This window comes from Malania oleifera, chromosome 5, assembly GCF_029873635.1.
Source record: "Malania oleifera isolate guangnan ecotype guangnan chromosome 5, ASM2987363v1, whole genome shotgun sequence".
In the NCBI taxonomy this organism is placed as follows: domain Eukaryota; kingdom Viridiplantae; phylum Streptophyta; class Magnoliopsida; order Santalales; family Ximeniaceae; genus Malania; species Malania oleifera.
This window is the reverse complement of record NC_080421.1, coordinates 85,867,493-85,884,966: the sequence shown is the minus strand read 5'-3', so window position 1 is coordinate 85,884,966 and position 17,474 is coordinate 85,867,493. Positions and strand designations below refer to the sequence as shown.

Here is a 17,474-nt window from a genome sequence, read left to right as displayed (position 1 = left end):
CTGTTTTTCAAAATTTGAATGATGAGGAAATGCATGAGTTATAGTTCCTTGAATTTAATTATTGATTCTTATGTATTTCATCTTTCTCAGTGTATGAGAACTAGGTGTTTTGGTAGTTCTAGTATCTTTGTTTTAAATACTTTTATTCCTACATCGTTAATTCCCCCAATTGATAGTCCATTTGTCTTGAATAAGTGTAAGGACAAATTCACTTTAAGGCAAAGAATTTTTTTGGTGCATGATCTAGTATAAAGTAAATACTAATGACTGTTGTTTGCAGGGGAGGAGGCCTAACAAGGCTATATCACCTGATATTTATCTGTTACACAAGCAGTGCGGCAAATGCCACCTTTTTCTTTGTTGTTCTTTTACTTAGAGATTATGGTATTATCTTTTAAATATTGTTGAGGAAGAATGTTGGGTTACTCTAAGCACTGTGGAAGAGCTGTTTCTTATTAGATTTCAAAGTTTTAGCAGAAGGAAAAATTGCATTGAGGCATATAGACAAACAATCATACGACAAACACCAAATATTGACACTCTCACTGGCCATATTCACTTTGAAATTATCAGAGCTTGCAATCATTATGCTAACCAAGCAAGTGAAAAGTATCTCAACATCGCTACATGAAGTGCTGTTCCCTCAAGAGAAGGGCATTAGCAACAATGCCAAATGCATCAATAAGATTATTGCCAATAGACCTGATCAATCTTTGCCTATGTTTTTAACCCTATTGCTAACCAAAGTGCTTTCATTCAAGGATATAAAAATTGTGACACCGTGCTCTTTGAGAAGTAGTCAACAACACCGCGAAAATGTTTGTCCACCTAGATGTGCTATCAAAATAGAACTCTTAAAGATTTTTTATTTGGTTAGTTCAAAATTTATACGTTGTCTTCAAAAAAATTTCTTGATTTGTATTTAAATGTTTTTTTTAATAACAAATGAATATGTATTAGATAAAGAGAAGAGAAAGTATATTAGATTTGGATTAATGCTCATTACCAATCCTAGATTCTCTCTAGCTATTAGCAGTTCTCTCATTGGTTATTTAACTGGAGAAAGTTTGGGTGAGACGTGTGTTATTTTAGTGGAGGTTCCATCCAAGACTCAAAGGTGCTCAACACAAAAGCACTACCTGATGTTTTTGCATGTCACAAGAAATCCCATGGCATATCCAACGTCATCTGCAACCCATTTCTATCAAACCTCCACTATTTCTCAGCCCTAGTTGCAAGGTAGACGCTTTCTAAAGATGGGTATCATAATTCATGACTATCCTATTGACAACTACCAAGGGACAAGTCCTATGTTCCTTTCGTTACACTATTTTGAGTTCTTTTGAACAAATTTCTAGATAACAAGCCTAAAGAAGCTTGGTGAAAAATTCCAACCTAGCCAACCAAAACCAAATCTACTATATATGTGGACAAGCCAGAGTTTGAGAGGGGTTGATGAATTTATGCTTCACTAATGATTTAAGGGTATTCACAAACGGATCTCTTTCATCTTCACAAGTACTTCAAGGTATTCTTCATGGGTTTTATTGAATTGAAACCTATGATAAATGAGACAATTTGATCCAAAGTCAAAGAACTAGACATTGCTCCTATTTTGCCATGTTGTTTGTGTCATTTTCATGCACCCCTAAGATATGGTAACAATTGTTTGGCTATGACATTCTCTTGGGCACGTGGCAAATAAGGCTAGTCACTTACTACAACGTCACTTCAAGAATTACAATGGGAGGTCACCTAGTCACCAAGTCAGGCGAATGAATTATAGCCAAGTCACCTTAGGGACAAAAACAGAAGGTTGCCCTCATTGCTCGATCATCTAAGGAAATCACAAGTGGCCACCCAGGTGACAGAAGTAGCCTAGTCATTAGGTCATAGAAAGTCGCCTAGTCATCCAGGAAATCGCCCAATCATTAGGCAAAAAGGCGAACAAGCATCAGGCAAGCATATTAATTATAATATACTTTTGTCAACTACAATAATTGGGCCTTTAACGTATAGAAATAGATCGAATTTGTAACTAGGATTAATGGCCTGAACTTATAATTTGCAATGGTACAATTTAAGGGTAGTAATGATTTGAGCGCGATTTGGATTTTATTTGTAATCCAAAATTTGACTTGGAATTGGTAGAAATAGGTGTGTGACCTATCTTGTAGACATATCCAATTCAATTCAACAAACATAATGCAGTAGCCTAGCGCCAAACAAGCCCCAGTGCCTTTTTATCCCTTTTATCTCTTTATCTCTTCCTCTCTCACCTTCTTCTCCCCTTAGTCTCTTCCCTCTCTATCTCTCTTTGCCTCTTCTAATCTAAGTCTTTTCACCTCTATTTTCTCTCTCCTATTTCGATTTCTATAATTTTTATTATTCCTAGGCTTGCACTTTTGATGAGAGTTGACATAACGAGTCTATTCACAACCAATCCACCATCTACCCATCTAAATCCACATTATACTTAAAAAGATGCTTGATTTGTCATCAAACACACACAGGGTTCTAATTGGGAAATTGCAGGTTAAGTATCTTGGCGTCCCATGCATGGGAAGCAAGCTTTCTGCCAAGAACTCCCAGCCTCTCATTGACGGTATTTCAGTAAGGTTGCAGAGGTAGGCAGTGAAGCACCTTTCTTCTGCTGGCAGGCTTATTAATCAAATCTGTTTTGTTTAGCACCATCAATTATTGGTCTAATATTTCACTAATTCCTCATAAGCCAAAAAACAATTAAGGCCTTAGCAGAAATGTTGCACTTACTTGTAGATCGGGAAGGATAGTAGCGGACAAGCTACTAAAGTTATCTAGAACAAGTATGTCTTCCTAAGTCAAAAGGCAGACTTTGTGTAAAGAACTTGTCTGGCACACAGTGTCTACTCTTTGTTCAATCATGCTCTCTTCGGGTTGCTAGGGTTCATCACAACTTGTAAGGGCATAGAAGTTTCTGGGCAGTCAGTGTCCCTGTCAATTGTGTCTTTGGATGGATGAGCTGTTGAGGTTAAGGGGATAGAAGTCCTTTCACTAGGCATGTTATGGGTCCTGGAAAAAGAAAAAAATATTTTCTCCAGCCTATAATTCAAATCCTAAAGGCCCATTGCAAAAAGAAGTATCCATGATCCTAGCCTTCAAGTTGCAAAAAAAAAAGTATAAATAAATAAATAAGCCGCTGCACTTATAAAGAATGGTGACTGGTGCCAGCTTTGGTCAGTTCTGATCACTTTGTGAGCATTCAAGGTGCTGCATGTGGCATCATTTGGCACTAAAAAGAACTCTTATGAGTTCATCTACTGCATCCTCTTCGGGTGATTTCAATGATTCAGTAAAATTTCTACTTCAGATAAGAAATTAGGACACATTTAACAATATTCAATGGCGCAAACTAGTTCGGTTTCAGCACCATCTTCCTAACCATGCTTTCACTTTTTGGCTTGCAATTCCCAACAAACTAAGCACTAGGGATAGCAAAGGGATATCAATGTCCGTATCCCAACTCATTGTTTTCCCAGCAAATATTGAGCTTGAGAGCAGAAAACTTGTCTTTTTTGACTGTCCCTACTCTAAAGATATTTGGGTTGAGTTTCTTGTTCACCTGAAATTGCTAGTGTTCCTAGTGAACGGTGATTGGTGTCAAGAGTTTTATTCTGCAATGTTTGAAGGGTAAGATTTTAGCTGCACTTGACTCAAATTAACCTGCACTTGTACTGTTCTATAATGTTCGAAAGGAAAGGAGTCATAGACACCATATGATAAATCTCGATGAAAAATAATCAGAATTTGCATCAAGAACCTACTTCAATTAAGATGAAACACGAAATTTATTATTCTGGATAGATGGGGAAAGGGACTATTTTAGATCAAGAGGTTTGAGCATACCAGGAGATTCATGTACTGGTCTGGATCGAAGGAAGGAGTGTTGATGGCGTCTAACGTCGGGGAGTTGGAAGAGGGCGCTATTGAAGAATCCGGAGAGTAGAAACTTGACAGTAGATCTCTCATTCTCTTCGCCTTGTCGTCCAATGGAATGTCGTCGACCCCCATTGTTATTCAATTTTGTTGTCTGTTTCGTTGTCTTTGTAGATTTGATTGAGTTTAGGTTTTCGTAGTTCCGATGCGGAGCGCAAACTCCAGGATCAAACTTTTGCAGTCGACCGGAAATGAACACGACAACGAACGGCGAAGAGCTTCCGGCACGAAGCAGCACCGGCCCTCCAAAGATGCAAAGCCAAAAAGTTTGTTTTGTATTTAAAAAAAAAAAGAATTAAATTTAAAAATTTTAATTTTAATTTTGTTTTTTTTTTAAAACACAAACAAACAAACACAACACAACAAAGGTAAATTTTATAAACCTCCCCTTGAACTTCTTATATTAGTAATTACCTCCCCGATGTTTTGATAAAATATGCTTCCTACAAGCCCTTTTTGTAGATGTTCATTTATATGTTTTGTGCACAAGTAGAAATGCAATTTAAAGGGCATACCCTATGGGGGTGTATACAGTTCGGTGCGGTTTGGTTATGGCCAAAATCAAAAATTGAACCGAATATTTTGATTTTTTAAATTTCTAAATCAAAAACGAAACCGAACCAAATGTGTTCTTTCAAGGAGAACCGAACATTTGGTGGTTCAATTACGATTTTTTTCAGTTTTTAACCAATTTTAAAAATATTTTATCTTTATTTTTTTGAAGACACAGGAGGAAGGCAGAGCCATAGGCTCTAGGGAGAGGTGGTGCTAGTGCAACTCAAAGGCTAAGAGTCCGAGAGAGACAGAGATCCTAAGAGAGGCGGAGTCGAAGTGAGAGAGACAACGATAAGCGAAGAGACGAAGAGAGATCTAGCTGAGCCTGAAATTAGATTTGGGAGTGAGAGAGTCTAATCTAAGGGAGAGGTAGATTCAGTGTGGCTACTAGGTACTAGCTAGCAGCCTAGCAGGGGGGAATCGTAGGTGAGAGAGTGATAGTGAGAGTGAGAGTGAGAGACGACGCACGCTGCACGGGTAAAGAGAAGTGAGAATTCAAAAGTCACAAGAGAAATGTGAATAGTGGAGTGAAACACTAAATCCTTAATCCCCTATATATATATATATATATATATATATTAACTAGTCATATTATTTTATATATTTATTTTTTTATATAAGCGGTTTTTTGGGTTTTTTTTTTGTTCGGTTATATATTGAAATCCGAAATCATAATTGTAAATCAAAAAACAAAACCACTTGTGTTTTCGATCAGGTTTCGATCCGATTTTTGATTTTTCAATAATTTTTGTACACCCCTAATGCCCAACATTGGTGTCACACCCCGAACCCTGAAATGGGACCCAGGGGGTGAAAATGTAACCTAACATGTCCCTGTATCATACAAATCATCCACAGATACAGTACAAAGGATGAGGGTTCGATGCCATGGGGTACCCAAGCACCCTAAACACATCCAACACAATCATATATGCAGCGGAAAAAGTCTTTCTATATATACATATGCAGTATCATACCAGAGTCTATACAAGAATTGACACAAGGCTCTATCAAAACGTACAAACGGGTGCCCACACACATCTTAAAATGGCAACCCACAGTCCTAACACTTACCCAGCGCTAAACGCAGTACACCGGCCACTACGCTCCCTACACTAGGACACTAGTTCCGGTTACTCGAAGGACTTGTAAAAATGTACGTACAGCAGAGGTGAGATACCTCTCAGTAAAAAAGAACACATGTTATATCGGTGTGTGGCATTTGAGTGTTATCATGATACAACATACACGCAGTTAAATGCATTCCAGTACTAATTTCCACAATGCATACACGCACACATATATATACACATACACATTATCAGCAATCTTGGTGTCGTCACACCCTTCGGCCCGAAGCCGGTCCCTACATACGGCGTTGGCCCGTAGCCAACCTGCGAACACGGCACCACCGACACATGGCTAGTCTCCGACTCCCATGGCATCGTACCGGCGCTAACTGGTGGATCCACACCCTTCGGCTTGATATGTTGGTATAGGCTCACGCCCTCGGATATAGAGCCGGACACTCTTGCCTACGTGGTAGGCGATAAACACACACCCTCGGATATAGAGCCGGACACTCTCAGTACCTGGAACAATTCAGAACCCTATTCCTATTAGCATTTCAACATATCACACACACATGCATGCTCATATAACCAAACAAACCACACCCATTTGGTAATCTAAATCATGGTTTTCCAAAAAAATACAATTTAAACAAGTCAAAGCACGGTCATCCCAATAACATAGTATAAATCACCATATACGCTCGGTTTTCAACAAAACCAGGGATGCAGCCCGTCGTCCCCTTTTTCCCAAAACTGTAACAATGAAAAACCCATAGTTTTCCCCGTTAGATCCCCCTAAATGAGTAGCCAAAACACACACAGGACCGTGAACCACAGTTCCACCAAGTCCGATTTCAAAAATAACCCATATAAACACAGTTCCCCTTACCTGTTCCCCGAATAACAAATCCGAACTCCAAGGCCCTTAAACAGTGAACCGAGTTCCAAAACTTACAAATCACAGTACAGAATATGCTTACAAGACAATTTCCTACAAAACTACCGGATCAGAATTGAAAATCGAGCCTTACCTCGATTTTTTGTTAAAACCCGTAAATCTCCGAAATGAGATTCCGATCCATAGAAGTTGTAGAGAATCCTTCCACGATCCTCGTGGTAACTTCAGATTTATGATTCCATCAACGATCGACAAAGAAATCTAAAGAGAGAGAGTGTAGGGAGAGGTTTAGAGAGAGAGAAAGATAGGAATAAAGTTTTCTTAGTAAGAAAGTAAAGGAATTTCTATTTATAGCCCTTTAACTGAGCAATTTTGTTGACGAAATGGTGTTCTCGTCAAAAAAATCTTTCACTGACTTCGTCAACGAATCGATGGCCTTGTCAACTAGTCCTGATATTCCCGATTACCGAAACTCCTCGGCTTCTCCTCGTCAACGAGTCTCTGAATTTCGTCGACGAGAAAAACAAAGGCTTCGTCGACGAAATCTAGCTTCATCGGCGAAATATGTCAAATTCCCAATTTGCCCCTCTCTTATTCATTTTAACTCATTTATCACAGTTCGAGTTCTTACAATCTCCCCTCCTTACAAAAGTTTCGTCCTCGAAATTTGTAATCTCTCATTCTAAAAGTCATACCTGGAATACACATATACGAACTACCAATAAGAAACTGGTGACTACTATAGCGTAGTCCCATCATATATATACACATACACACCCTCACTTATGGCGGAGGAATATCGTGGTTACATATACAACGGTCTCAGGAGTTCACAATACACACTCCCGACGACTAACCACCTATCCCAACCCACAGTAGGATCATGTACAAGTGCTCAAAATAACTGTGGATACTTCCGGTGTATTTCCATTTCCAGTTCCCAAGAAGCTTCCTCAACCTCGTGGTCCCGCCACAATACCTTCACTAACAGTATCTCTTTAGTACGAAACTTCTGAACTTTACGGTCCAGAACCTGAACAGGTATCTCCTCATACGCTAAAGTATCCCTAATTTCCAACTCATCGTAACTAATAACATGTGAAGGATCCAACACGTACTTTCTTAACATGGATACGTGAAACACATCATGGACCCTTGAAAGTGCTGGAGGTAATGCAATCCTGTAGGCTACCGGACCCACTCGCTCAAGTACCTCGAATGGTCCGATATACCTCGAGCTCAGCTTGCCCTTCCTCTCAAATCTCATTACCCGTTTCATCGGAGCAATACGGAGAAATGCATTACCTCCCACTTCAAACTGTAACTCATGGCGGTGAACATCTACATAACTCTTCTGCCGACTCTGAGCTAATCTAATCCTCTCCTGGATCAAACCCACCTTTTCAGATGCCTGCTGCACAAGTTTAAGTCCTAACACCTAACGTTCACCAACCCTATCTCAATATAAAGGAGATCGACACCTCCGACCATACAAAGCCTCGAACGGTGCCATCCCTATACTAGACTGGAAGTTGTTATTATAAGCGAACTCTACAAGTGGCATAAACTGTATCCAGCTACCACCAAAGTCTAACACACAAGCTCGCAACATATCTTTTCAAAATCTGTATCATCCTCTTCGACTGTCCATCAGTCTAGGGGTGAAACGCTGTACTGAAAGTAAGCTTCATCCCCAATGCCTCCTGCAAGCTCATCCAGAACCGAGAAGTAAACCTCGGATCTCGATCTGATACTATGGACACCGGTACTCCATGCATTCTCACAATTTCATGCATATACAAATCTGCTAGCCTACTCAAAGGATAGCCAACCTTCACCGGTATGAAATGAGCATATTTTGTCAATCTATCCACGATCACCCAAATAGCATTCTGCCCGTGAAGCGCTGGTGGCAAACCGGTCACAAAACCCATGGAAATATGCTCCTATTTCCACACCGGAATAGGCAAAGGCTGCAACGGCCCTGCTGGCCTTTGATTTTCAGCTTTCACCTACTGACACGTCAGACACTGCTCCACGAACTAAGCAATCTGCCTCTTCATACCAGACCACCAGAAGGTCTCACGCAAGTCCCGATACATATTTGTACTACCATGATGTACCGTATACATAGAACGATGAGCCTCCTCTAGAATCGTCCTTCTGAACTCATCGTCGTTCGGAACACATACCCTAGTCCCAAACCTCAACACATCTCCCTCAAAGATGTCAAACTCCATAGCCAGTCCTTACTGTACCTTTTCCCTAACCTCTGTCAACTCTACCTCACTAGCCTGCGCTGCTTTTATACGCTCAAATAAAGTCGGCTGAACCACCAAACCAGCAAGATAAGCCTGATGATCACCAACTACCAACTCTATACCTGAGCTCTCCAAATCCCATCTAATGTGACACTGAGTTGCAACTGTAGATACAGTCGTAGGTCCTGACTTCCTACTCAACGCATCAGCTACCACCTTAGCCTTTCCCGGGTGATAACTGATTGTGCAATCGTAGTCCTTAATCAACTCAAGCCACTGTCTATGTCTCATGTTTAACTCCTTCTGTGTGAAGAAATACCTGAGACTCTTATGATCAGTAAAGATCTCACACTACACACCATACAAATAGTGTCACCAGATCTTCAGTGCATATACAACAACAACCAATTCCAAATCGTGCATAAGGCAGTTCTTCTCATATTCCTTCAGTTGTCGAGAAACATAAGCTACTACCTTACCCTGCTGCATAAGCACACATCACAGACCTTTCAGAGACGCGTCACTATAAGTCACAAACCCGCCATCCCCCGAAGGAATGGTCAATATTGGAGCAGTAACCAGTCGGTGCTTCAACTCCTGAAAACACTGCTCGCAATCACTGGTCCACTCAAACTGCACCCCCTTCCTGGTCAATCGTGTCAGAGGTCTAGACAGTTTAGAGAACCCCTCCACGCACCGACGATAATAACCTGTTAGTCCTAGAAAACTCCGAACCTCCTGCACATTCTTCGGCCTCACCCAGTCAACCACAACTTCAATCTTACTAGGATCAACTGATATACCATCCCCTATAACCACATGGCCTAAGAACGTAATCTGACTCAACCAGAATTCACACTTCTTCCGCTTAGCATACAACTTCTTCTCCCACAGAATCTGTAACACTAACCTCAAATGTTCCACGTGCTCTTCCGTACTCCTTGAGTATACAAGAATGTCATTAATGAATACCACTACGAATCGATCTAGGTACTCATGGAAAACCCTGTTCATCAGATCCATGAACACCGCTGGAGCATTTGTCAACCCAAAAGGCATGACCAAGAACTCGTAGTGGCCGTATCTAGTTCGGAAAACAGTCTTCGCTACATCCTCCGCTCTAACCCTCACCTGATGATATCCTGACTACAAATCTATCTTCAAAAAGACCCGCATCCCCTGCAACTAGTCAAAGAGATCATCTATACGAGGTAAAGGATAGCGATTCTTCATAGTTACCTTGTTAATCTCACGGTAATCAATGCACATTCGCATCGACCCGTCCTTCTTCTTCACAAACAATACTGGAGATCCCCAAGGCGAAACACTAGGTTGAATGAATCCTCTGTCCAGTAGTTCCTGCAACTGCTCCTTCAACTCCCGAAATTCTGCTGGAGCCATCCGGTACGGAGCTTTAGAGATCGGTGCCTTGCCAGGCAGCAACTCTATCGTAAACTCCACCTCACGATCCGGAGGTAAACCGGGTAAATCATCTGGAAATACATCTGGGAACTCGTTGACTACCTGAATGTCCTTGAGCCTCAATTCATCCTACGACGGTTCCTGCACACAAGCTAGGTACCCCTGACACCGTCCAAGAGTAGCGTCCTCGTCTGCAATGCAAATAGGATCTGTGGCATCGAACGGACACACGATCCCATGAATTCATTGTCCTGCTCCCCAGGAGATCTGAAAACTACCACCTTCCTACGACAGTTGATCATAATATAACTGGAGAACAACCAATCCATCCCCAGAATGACATCGAACCCCAACATGTCATATACAACAAGATTTACCGGTAGCAGCTTTCCCTGAATTTCCACTGGGCAGTCTTCCAACATTATCCTACAGAATGATACACTCCCAGATGGCGTAGTAACAAATAACACCTTGTTTATGACTCGAATCTCAACCCCACACCGTCCTACAAAATTCACAGATACAAAAGAATAGGTTGCTCCCGAATCAAACAAAATAGAAGCTTTATTCGAAAGTAACAATAAGGTACCTATCACCACGTTCCCTACATGCTCAGCATCCACTGGAGTAAGAGAGTATACTCTGACTGGAGCTGTATTCATCTGAATAGTTCCCCGAGGTATCTGATTGCTCCCTCAGTCCCCATTGAATGCAGGCAAATCTCGCTTTGGTGCATGACAATCACGAGCCATGTGACCAGGCCAACCACAGTTATAGCAGTTACCTTCAAAAGACTAACACTCACCCTCGTGCCGTCTGAGGTACCTAGTACAACGCCCACTAGTCTGGCTCCCTTGAGAATCTTGGCGATCGGTATTCTGGCGATAGCCCGAGCCCTTGTTCCTCTTCTTTCACGATCCCTGATGAGATCCTGTCTAAGAACCAGAAGGTACTATCCTTTTCGTCGATTCATGATCCACCTCGTCCTCTTGGATACCAGTCTCAATCACCGTGGCTTTATCCACCAACACTGAGAACTCACGGATCTGAAGCATACCCACCAGTCTGCGGATATCCTTCCTCAAACCCTTCTCGAACCTCTGAGTCTTCTCATACTCGCTCGAGATCATACCTAGTGCAAAGCGGGACAGCTCTATGTACCGAGTCGCATACCCCTACACCATCAAACTCCCCTGAGTCAGAGCAGAAAACTCATCTACCTTCGCATCACATACGGAAGTCCGGAAGTATCTGTCAAAGAACACCTCCTTGAAACAACTCCACGTAATTTCCTCAGGTCCACCCCTCTGCTTCTCCAGCAGATTCACCGCAGTCCACCATCGACCCGCCTCCCCAGACAGCTGGAAAGTAGCATAGAGGACTCGCTGCCTATCCGTGCAATGTAGGACTTCCAGAACCCTCTCAGTCTTCTCCATCCAGTCCTCTACTGTTGTTGGGTCAGGTCCCCCAGAGAACGTCGGAGGATGCATGTGTGTAAACCTCTCAATGGTGCACCCCGCAGTAGTAGGAGAGCGCTCGCATCTCCTCACACTCCGCTCGATCTCCCGTAACACCTACCTTATCAAACCTCGAGGCACAAAAGGAGACTCATCACTTGTAGTCTCCTTGGAGCCACTTCCCAGGCCATTATCCTTGGGCTCCATTCTGCAACACAATAGGAATCTATTAGTATTTTACAATACATATAGTTAACACAATGATCAACACTAATCGTGTTCCCTGCCAGGTCTAGGTCTGTCCTATCACACGGACACGAAAGTCATCAATGATCTGCCCTTCTTTTACTAGAATTGTCATCCCAGGAAAAACACAGAATACCATTGACAAATCCCGGTCTAGCAACCGAACAACCCTCAACCAAATCTACCCATATCCACATCCTATACTCTGGTATGTACCCACAACTAAGCTTAACCAAGTCTACAAGATCTAGTAACCTAGTTAGCTCTGATACTAAGTTGTCACGCCCCGAACCCTGAAATGGGACCCAGGGGTGAAAATGTAACCTGACCTGCCCCTGTATCATACAAATGATCCACAGATACAATACAAAGGATGAGGGTCCGACCTCGTGGGGTACCCAAGCACCCTAAACACATCCAACACAATCATATACACAGCGGAAAAGGTCTTTCTATATATACATATGCAGTGTCATATCAGAGTCTATACAAGAGCTAACACAAGGTTCTATCAAAATGTACAAACGGGTGCCCACACACATCTCAAAATGGCAACCCACAGTCCTAGCACTTACCCAGCGCTAAACACAGTACACCGGCCACTACGCTCCCTACACCAAGACGCTAGTTCCGGTTACTCGAAGGACCTGTAAAAATGTATGTACAGTAAGGGTGAGACACCTCTCAGTAAGGAAGAACACAGGTTATATCGATATGTGGCATTTGAGTGTTATCATGATACAACATACACGCAGTTAAATGCATTCCAGTACTAATTTCCACAGTGCATACACGCACACATATACATACACATACACATGATCAGCAATCCTGGTGTCGTCACACCCTTCGGCTCGAAGCCGGCTCGCGACATACGGCGTTGGTCCGTAGCCAACCTGCGAACATGGCGCCACCGGCACATGGCTAGTCCCCGACTCCAATGGCGTCGTACCGATGCTAACTGGTGGATCCACACCCTTTGGCCTGATCTGCCGGTATAGGCTCACGCTCTCGAATATAAAGTCGGACACTCTTGCCTACGTGGCAGGTGATAAACACACGTCCTTGGATATAGAGCCGGACACTCTCAGTACCTGGAACAATTCGGAACCCCGTTCCTACTAGCATTTCAACATATCACACACACATGCATGCTCATATAACCAATCAAACCACACCCATTTGGTAATCTAAATCATGGTTTTCTGAACAAATATAGTTTAAACAAGTCAAGGCACAACCATCCCAATAACACAATATAAATCACCATATACGCTCGGTTTTCAACAAAACCAGGGATGCTGCCCGTCGCTCCCTTTTTCCCAAAACTGTAATAATGAAAAACCCATAGTTTTTCCTATTAGATCCTCCCAAATGAGTAGCCAAACACACAGAGGATCGTGAACCACAGTTCCACGAAGTCCGATTTCAAAAATAACCAATATAAACACAGTTCCCCTTACCTTTTCCACGAATAACAAATCTCGAACTCCAAGGCCCCTAAACATCGAACCAAGTTCCAAAACCTACAAATCACAGTATAGAATATGCTCACAAGACAGTTTCCTACAAAACTACCAGATCAGAATTGAAAACCGAGCCGTACCTCGATTTTTTGTCAAAACCCGTAAATCTTCGAAACGAGGTTCTGATCCGTAGAAGTTGCAGAGAATCCTTTCATGATCCTCGTGGTAACTTCAGATTTTCGATTCCATCAACGATCGGCGAAGAAATCTAGAGAGAGAGAGTGTAGGGAGAGGTTTAGAGAAAGAGAGAGATAGGAGTGAAGTTTTCTTAGTAAGGAAGTAAAGGAATTTCTATTTATAACCCTTTGACCCGGGCAATTTTGTCGACGAAATGGTGTTCTCATCGACAAATCTTTCACTGACTTCGTCGACGAATTGATGGCCTCGTCAACGAGTCCTGATATTCCCGATTTTCGAAACTCCTCAGCTTCTTCTTGTCGATGAGTCTCTGAATTTCGTCGACGAGAAAAACAAAGGCTTCGTCGACGAAATTTGGCTTCGTCGATGAAATATGCCAAATTCCTAATTTGCCCCTCTCTTATTCATTTTAATCCATTTATCACAGTTCGGGTTCTTACAATTGGGTCATAAGATTTTTCATTTTACAATAGTTAGGGTTAGTATTAAGTGGGTATTGTTAATTTATTTATTTAATTACTGATTCAAATCAACATTTCATATTAACCGAATCCAAAACCAACCTAATCAAATTTTCGTTAATCAATTAACCAATTCTAACCAAATTAATATTTGAATACGTATAAAATATATAATATATAAAATTATATATATATATAAAATATAAAATATATAATTTTAGTATATATTATATATAATTATCAAGTATTAGTATAAAATAATTGGTTAATTTGATTAAGTATGAAACTTTAAAATCAAATTGAAAAATAAAAGTTAATGAAAATGAAAATCAAATATCGAATCAAATAAATTTGTAACCAAATCAAATCAACCAAATTTACTCCATTAATTTGGTTAATTCAGTTTTGACAGAATTATATTCACCCCTAGTCATTAGCACAAAAATTGTGTTTGAAAAACACAATAATAATCTTAATTTTGAGCATTTAAAATTCACTCGACTATTACTTTTACAAGAAATTAAAACTATATTTTTTCTCCGAAAAAATTACGAGGTTGTCATATAAACTCAACTTTTTATGCAATTGGATTAATGATTTTTTTTTTCTTGATGCAATTGGATCTTAACTTTTGTGCAATACTTTTTCATCATGGTTTTGTTTTATTCTTTAATCATGTGGGAAATTGTATTACATCATGATTGTCATCACAATAAACTCATAAATTGATAATTTTTTTAAAGATTTTTAAAACCCAAGCTCAATTTGAAATTTGAGAAATATTAGAGAAAAACTTTTTTGAATGAATCTATTTTTTTTATGTTTAATTATAAAATAATAAGAAATAAAGTAAATATTTAATAATTTTTTTGGCCCTAAAGTCGAGTCTAGAGTGGGGGTGAATAGATTCTTTTGCGTATTTTACTTTTCTCTACAAAATATAAAATATTGGCAAGATACAAATGATTATATCACAATATATATAATATAAATTATGCACAAAATATAAATTAAAGAGTAGAGAAGAAAGGCTCAACAAATAATATTAATGTAATTCAGCCCCTTACATATGTCCACGTCATGAGACACATTCAAGGATTTTTAATCCACTGTCACAATCTCCTTCAAGAATGGAAAAGTCTTTACACCACAAGGAAACAAATCCCTTTACGCTCACATAGAGCCTTTTCAAGGGAACAAATCCCTTATTACTCACACAGAACCTTCACATGGGATCAAATCTCTTTTGCTTACACAATGACTTTACAAGGGAACAAATCTCTTAACACTTAGTTCACAAATAACCCTTACAAGATGAAGATAATTTACAAACAAAACTCCTTGAATGAGTTGATATATAATACAATGAAAACCTCACACTAATCTCTCAAAGTAATGAATCACAACAAAGATTAGAGAGTAAGAGAAATAGTGAACACTTGAGATGATGGACTAAATGCAAAGTTTTTGCGAATAATATTCAATAGATGTTAATCACTAAGATCAATCATAGAACAAGTAATTGGCCTTGCATTTATAGGCCATTTGGAGTACTAACTGTTTTATGGTCATCGGGCTTATAAAATAATTTAATACTTTGAAAATTAGCTATTTATAGCTATTGGGTCTAGAATCCCCCTCAAACTGTCGACGGTTTCCTCCAGGTCAAATTTCAATTAACTCTATGCGTGAAATCATCGATGCACTTGGGTCAAACCGTCAACGATTTGCCATGTTTCTTCACAAACTTGATATTTAGGTGCATAATCATGGTTTTAACCCAACCGGGACCAAGTATATAATAGTTTACAATACAATTCAAAAAAAAAAAATATTATCATGAGGTAGGGATCCCATTCCCAAGAATGAGATTCCCAAGAATATCTTTCCATGGGAATATTTTTCATGAAATGAACCAAACACCCCCTGAAGAGCTTTCTATATTACTCTAGCTTTGACACTAGGAAATATCAAATTGACTGAAGAGCCATACTTACATTTTACACATAGATATATGGTCATCCATTCCATGTATGCAAAATAAATAGTCACAAGTAAGAATTATGTTTTAAACAAGTCTAAATCATGACAAAATGGAAGTGTTAATAAAATATTAATGCTATATATAGTATACAATAATAAATCTCTCTTTGTATAATTTCTGTATTCCCTTTTGTGTTACTGCACTCCCTGTATTTCACAACTTGGGCACGTGCCCCCTTTTTTAATAAAATGTATTATTTCACTAATATATGAGACAAAGCAGACATTAAAAGGTTCAATTGGCCAATTGATTTTAACAACACCAGTGATTTTTGATCATTCCTAAACCCATTTAAATTTTCATGAAATGTATGGTTGGGAACAATTATGAACATGGTCAACTAAGTTAATTGCAACCTGACTAACTTAGAAAATTAATGGTAAATGATCTCAAACTCCAAACTAAGTCGATTCGGAATCCTTGTTCCCTAATTAAACGATGCGGTAAAAATTAAGGTGTCTACATTTATTATAGGAGAATTTACAAGATATTTATTTGTTTCTCCTTTTTTTAAAAATAAAGCAACTCAACTATTTGTTTTATTTTGTTTAATCTTTCTCGTCTTATTGTTTTAGAGCTCTATGACATTTCTTGTTGGTCCGATCCAAATCTGATGTTGGCATATTACGCCTTATAAATTTTGCATTTTGTATTTTCTTGTCATCTAAATGCAATATTAGCAATAATAATGAAGATTTTTGTATTCAAACCAATACAAATATAGAAAAATGTTTTAAAAATATTATTCTTGAAAAGTATTTTTAAATATGAAAATATAATAAATTATGATTATAATTTTGAAGCATTATGTATTATTTTAATACTATACTGAAATCATTGGTCCCTTTATGTTATGTGGGAATCATTTTTTTTTTCACCTTATTAATACAATTAAAGATTTGTATTTACTAATTTAATACTATTATATATATATATATATATAGATATATAAATTACATTTTTTGTAAAACTTATCAATACATAGATAAAACGCTGATTGGCATTACCCATTGTGTCACATTTTCCTATGATTAAATAGAGGAGAGAATTCGAAAAATATTGAAGAAAATACATAGTATCACTTTTACGACATGTTTGATTTGTGAAATGGAATAGTATTACGAAATAAATGGAATGATGAAATTTTGAATATAGAGGATTGTCAATTCAAGTGATAAATTTAATTTTATTCCAACAATTCCATTTCAATTCTACATAGCAAATGCGGGGTTAGATTCCATCGGTATAGCCTTAAAATATCATATAAAAACAAGGAGTTTTAGCTATGAGTCATTTTAGATTCTCGCACTCAAATATCACACGAACAAATAGCTCAATGGTAGCGATAGAATTTTTCGATACAATCATAAATACATCTATCTATACTATATATAAAAGTATTGACAATGTGAAACATT

General features: G+C 39.1%; 1 protein-coding gene across 1 annotated transcript in view; it reads right to left on the bottom strand.

Annotated features, from left to right (window-relative positions):
- Positions 1–4,245, bottom strand: part of LOC131156697 (vacuolar protein sorting-associated protein 51 homolog) — a 52,664-nt gene extending 48,419 nt beyond the window's left edge. The window contains exon 1 of the mRNA XM_058110565.1: positions 3,886–4,245. Coding sequence (XP_057966548.1) covers positions 3,886–4,050 — 165 coding nt within the window. The 5' untranslated portion in view covers positions 4,051–4,245. The remainder of the gene's footprint in view (positions 1–3,885) is intronic.
- Positions 4,246–17,474: the final 13,229 nt, after the last annotated feature.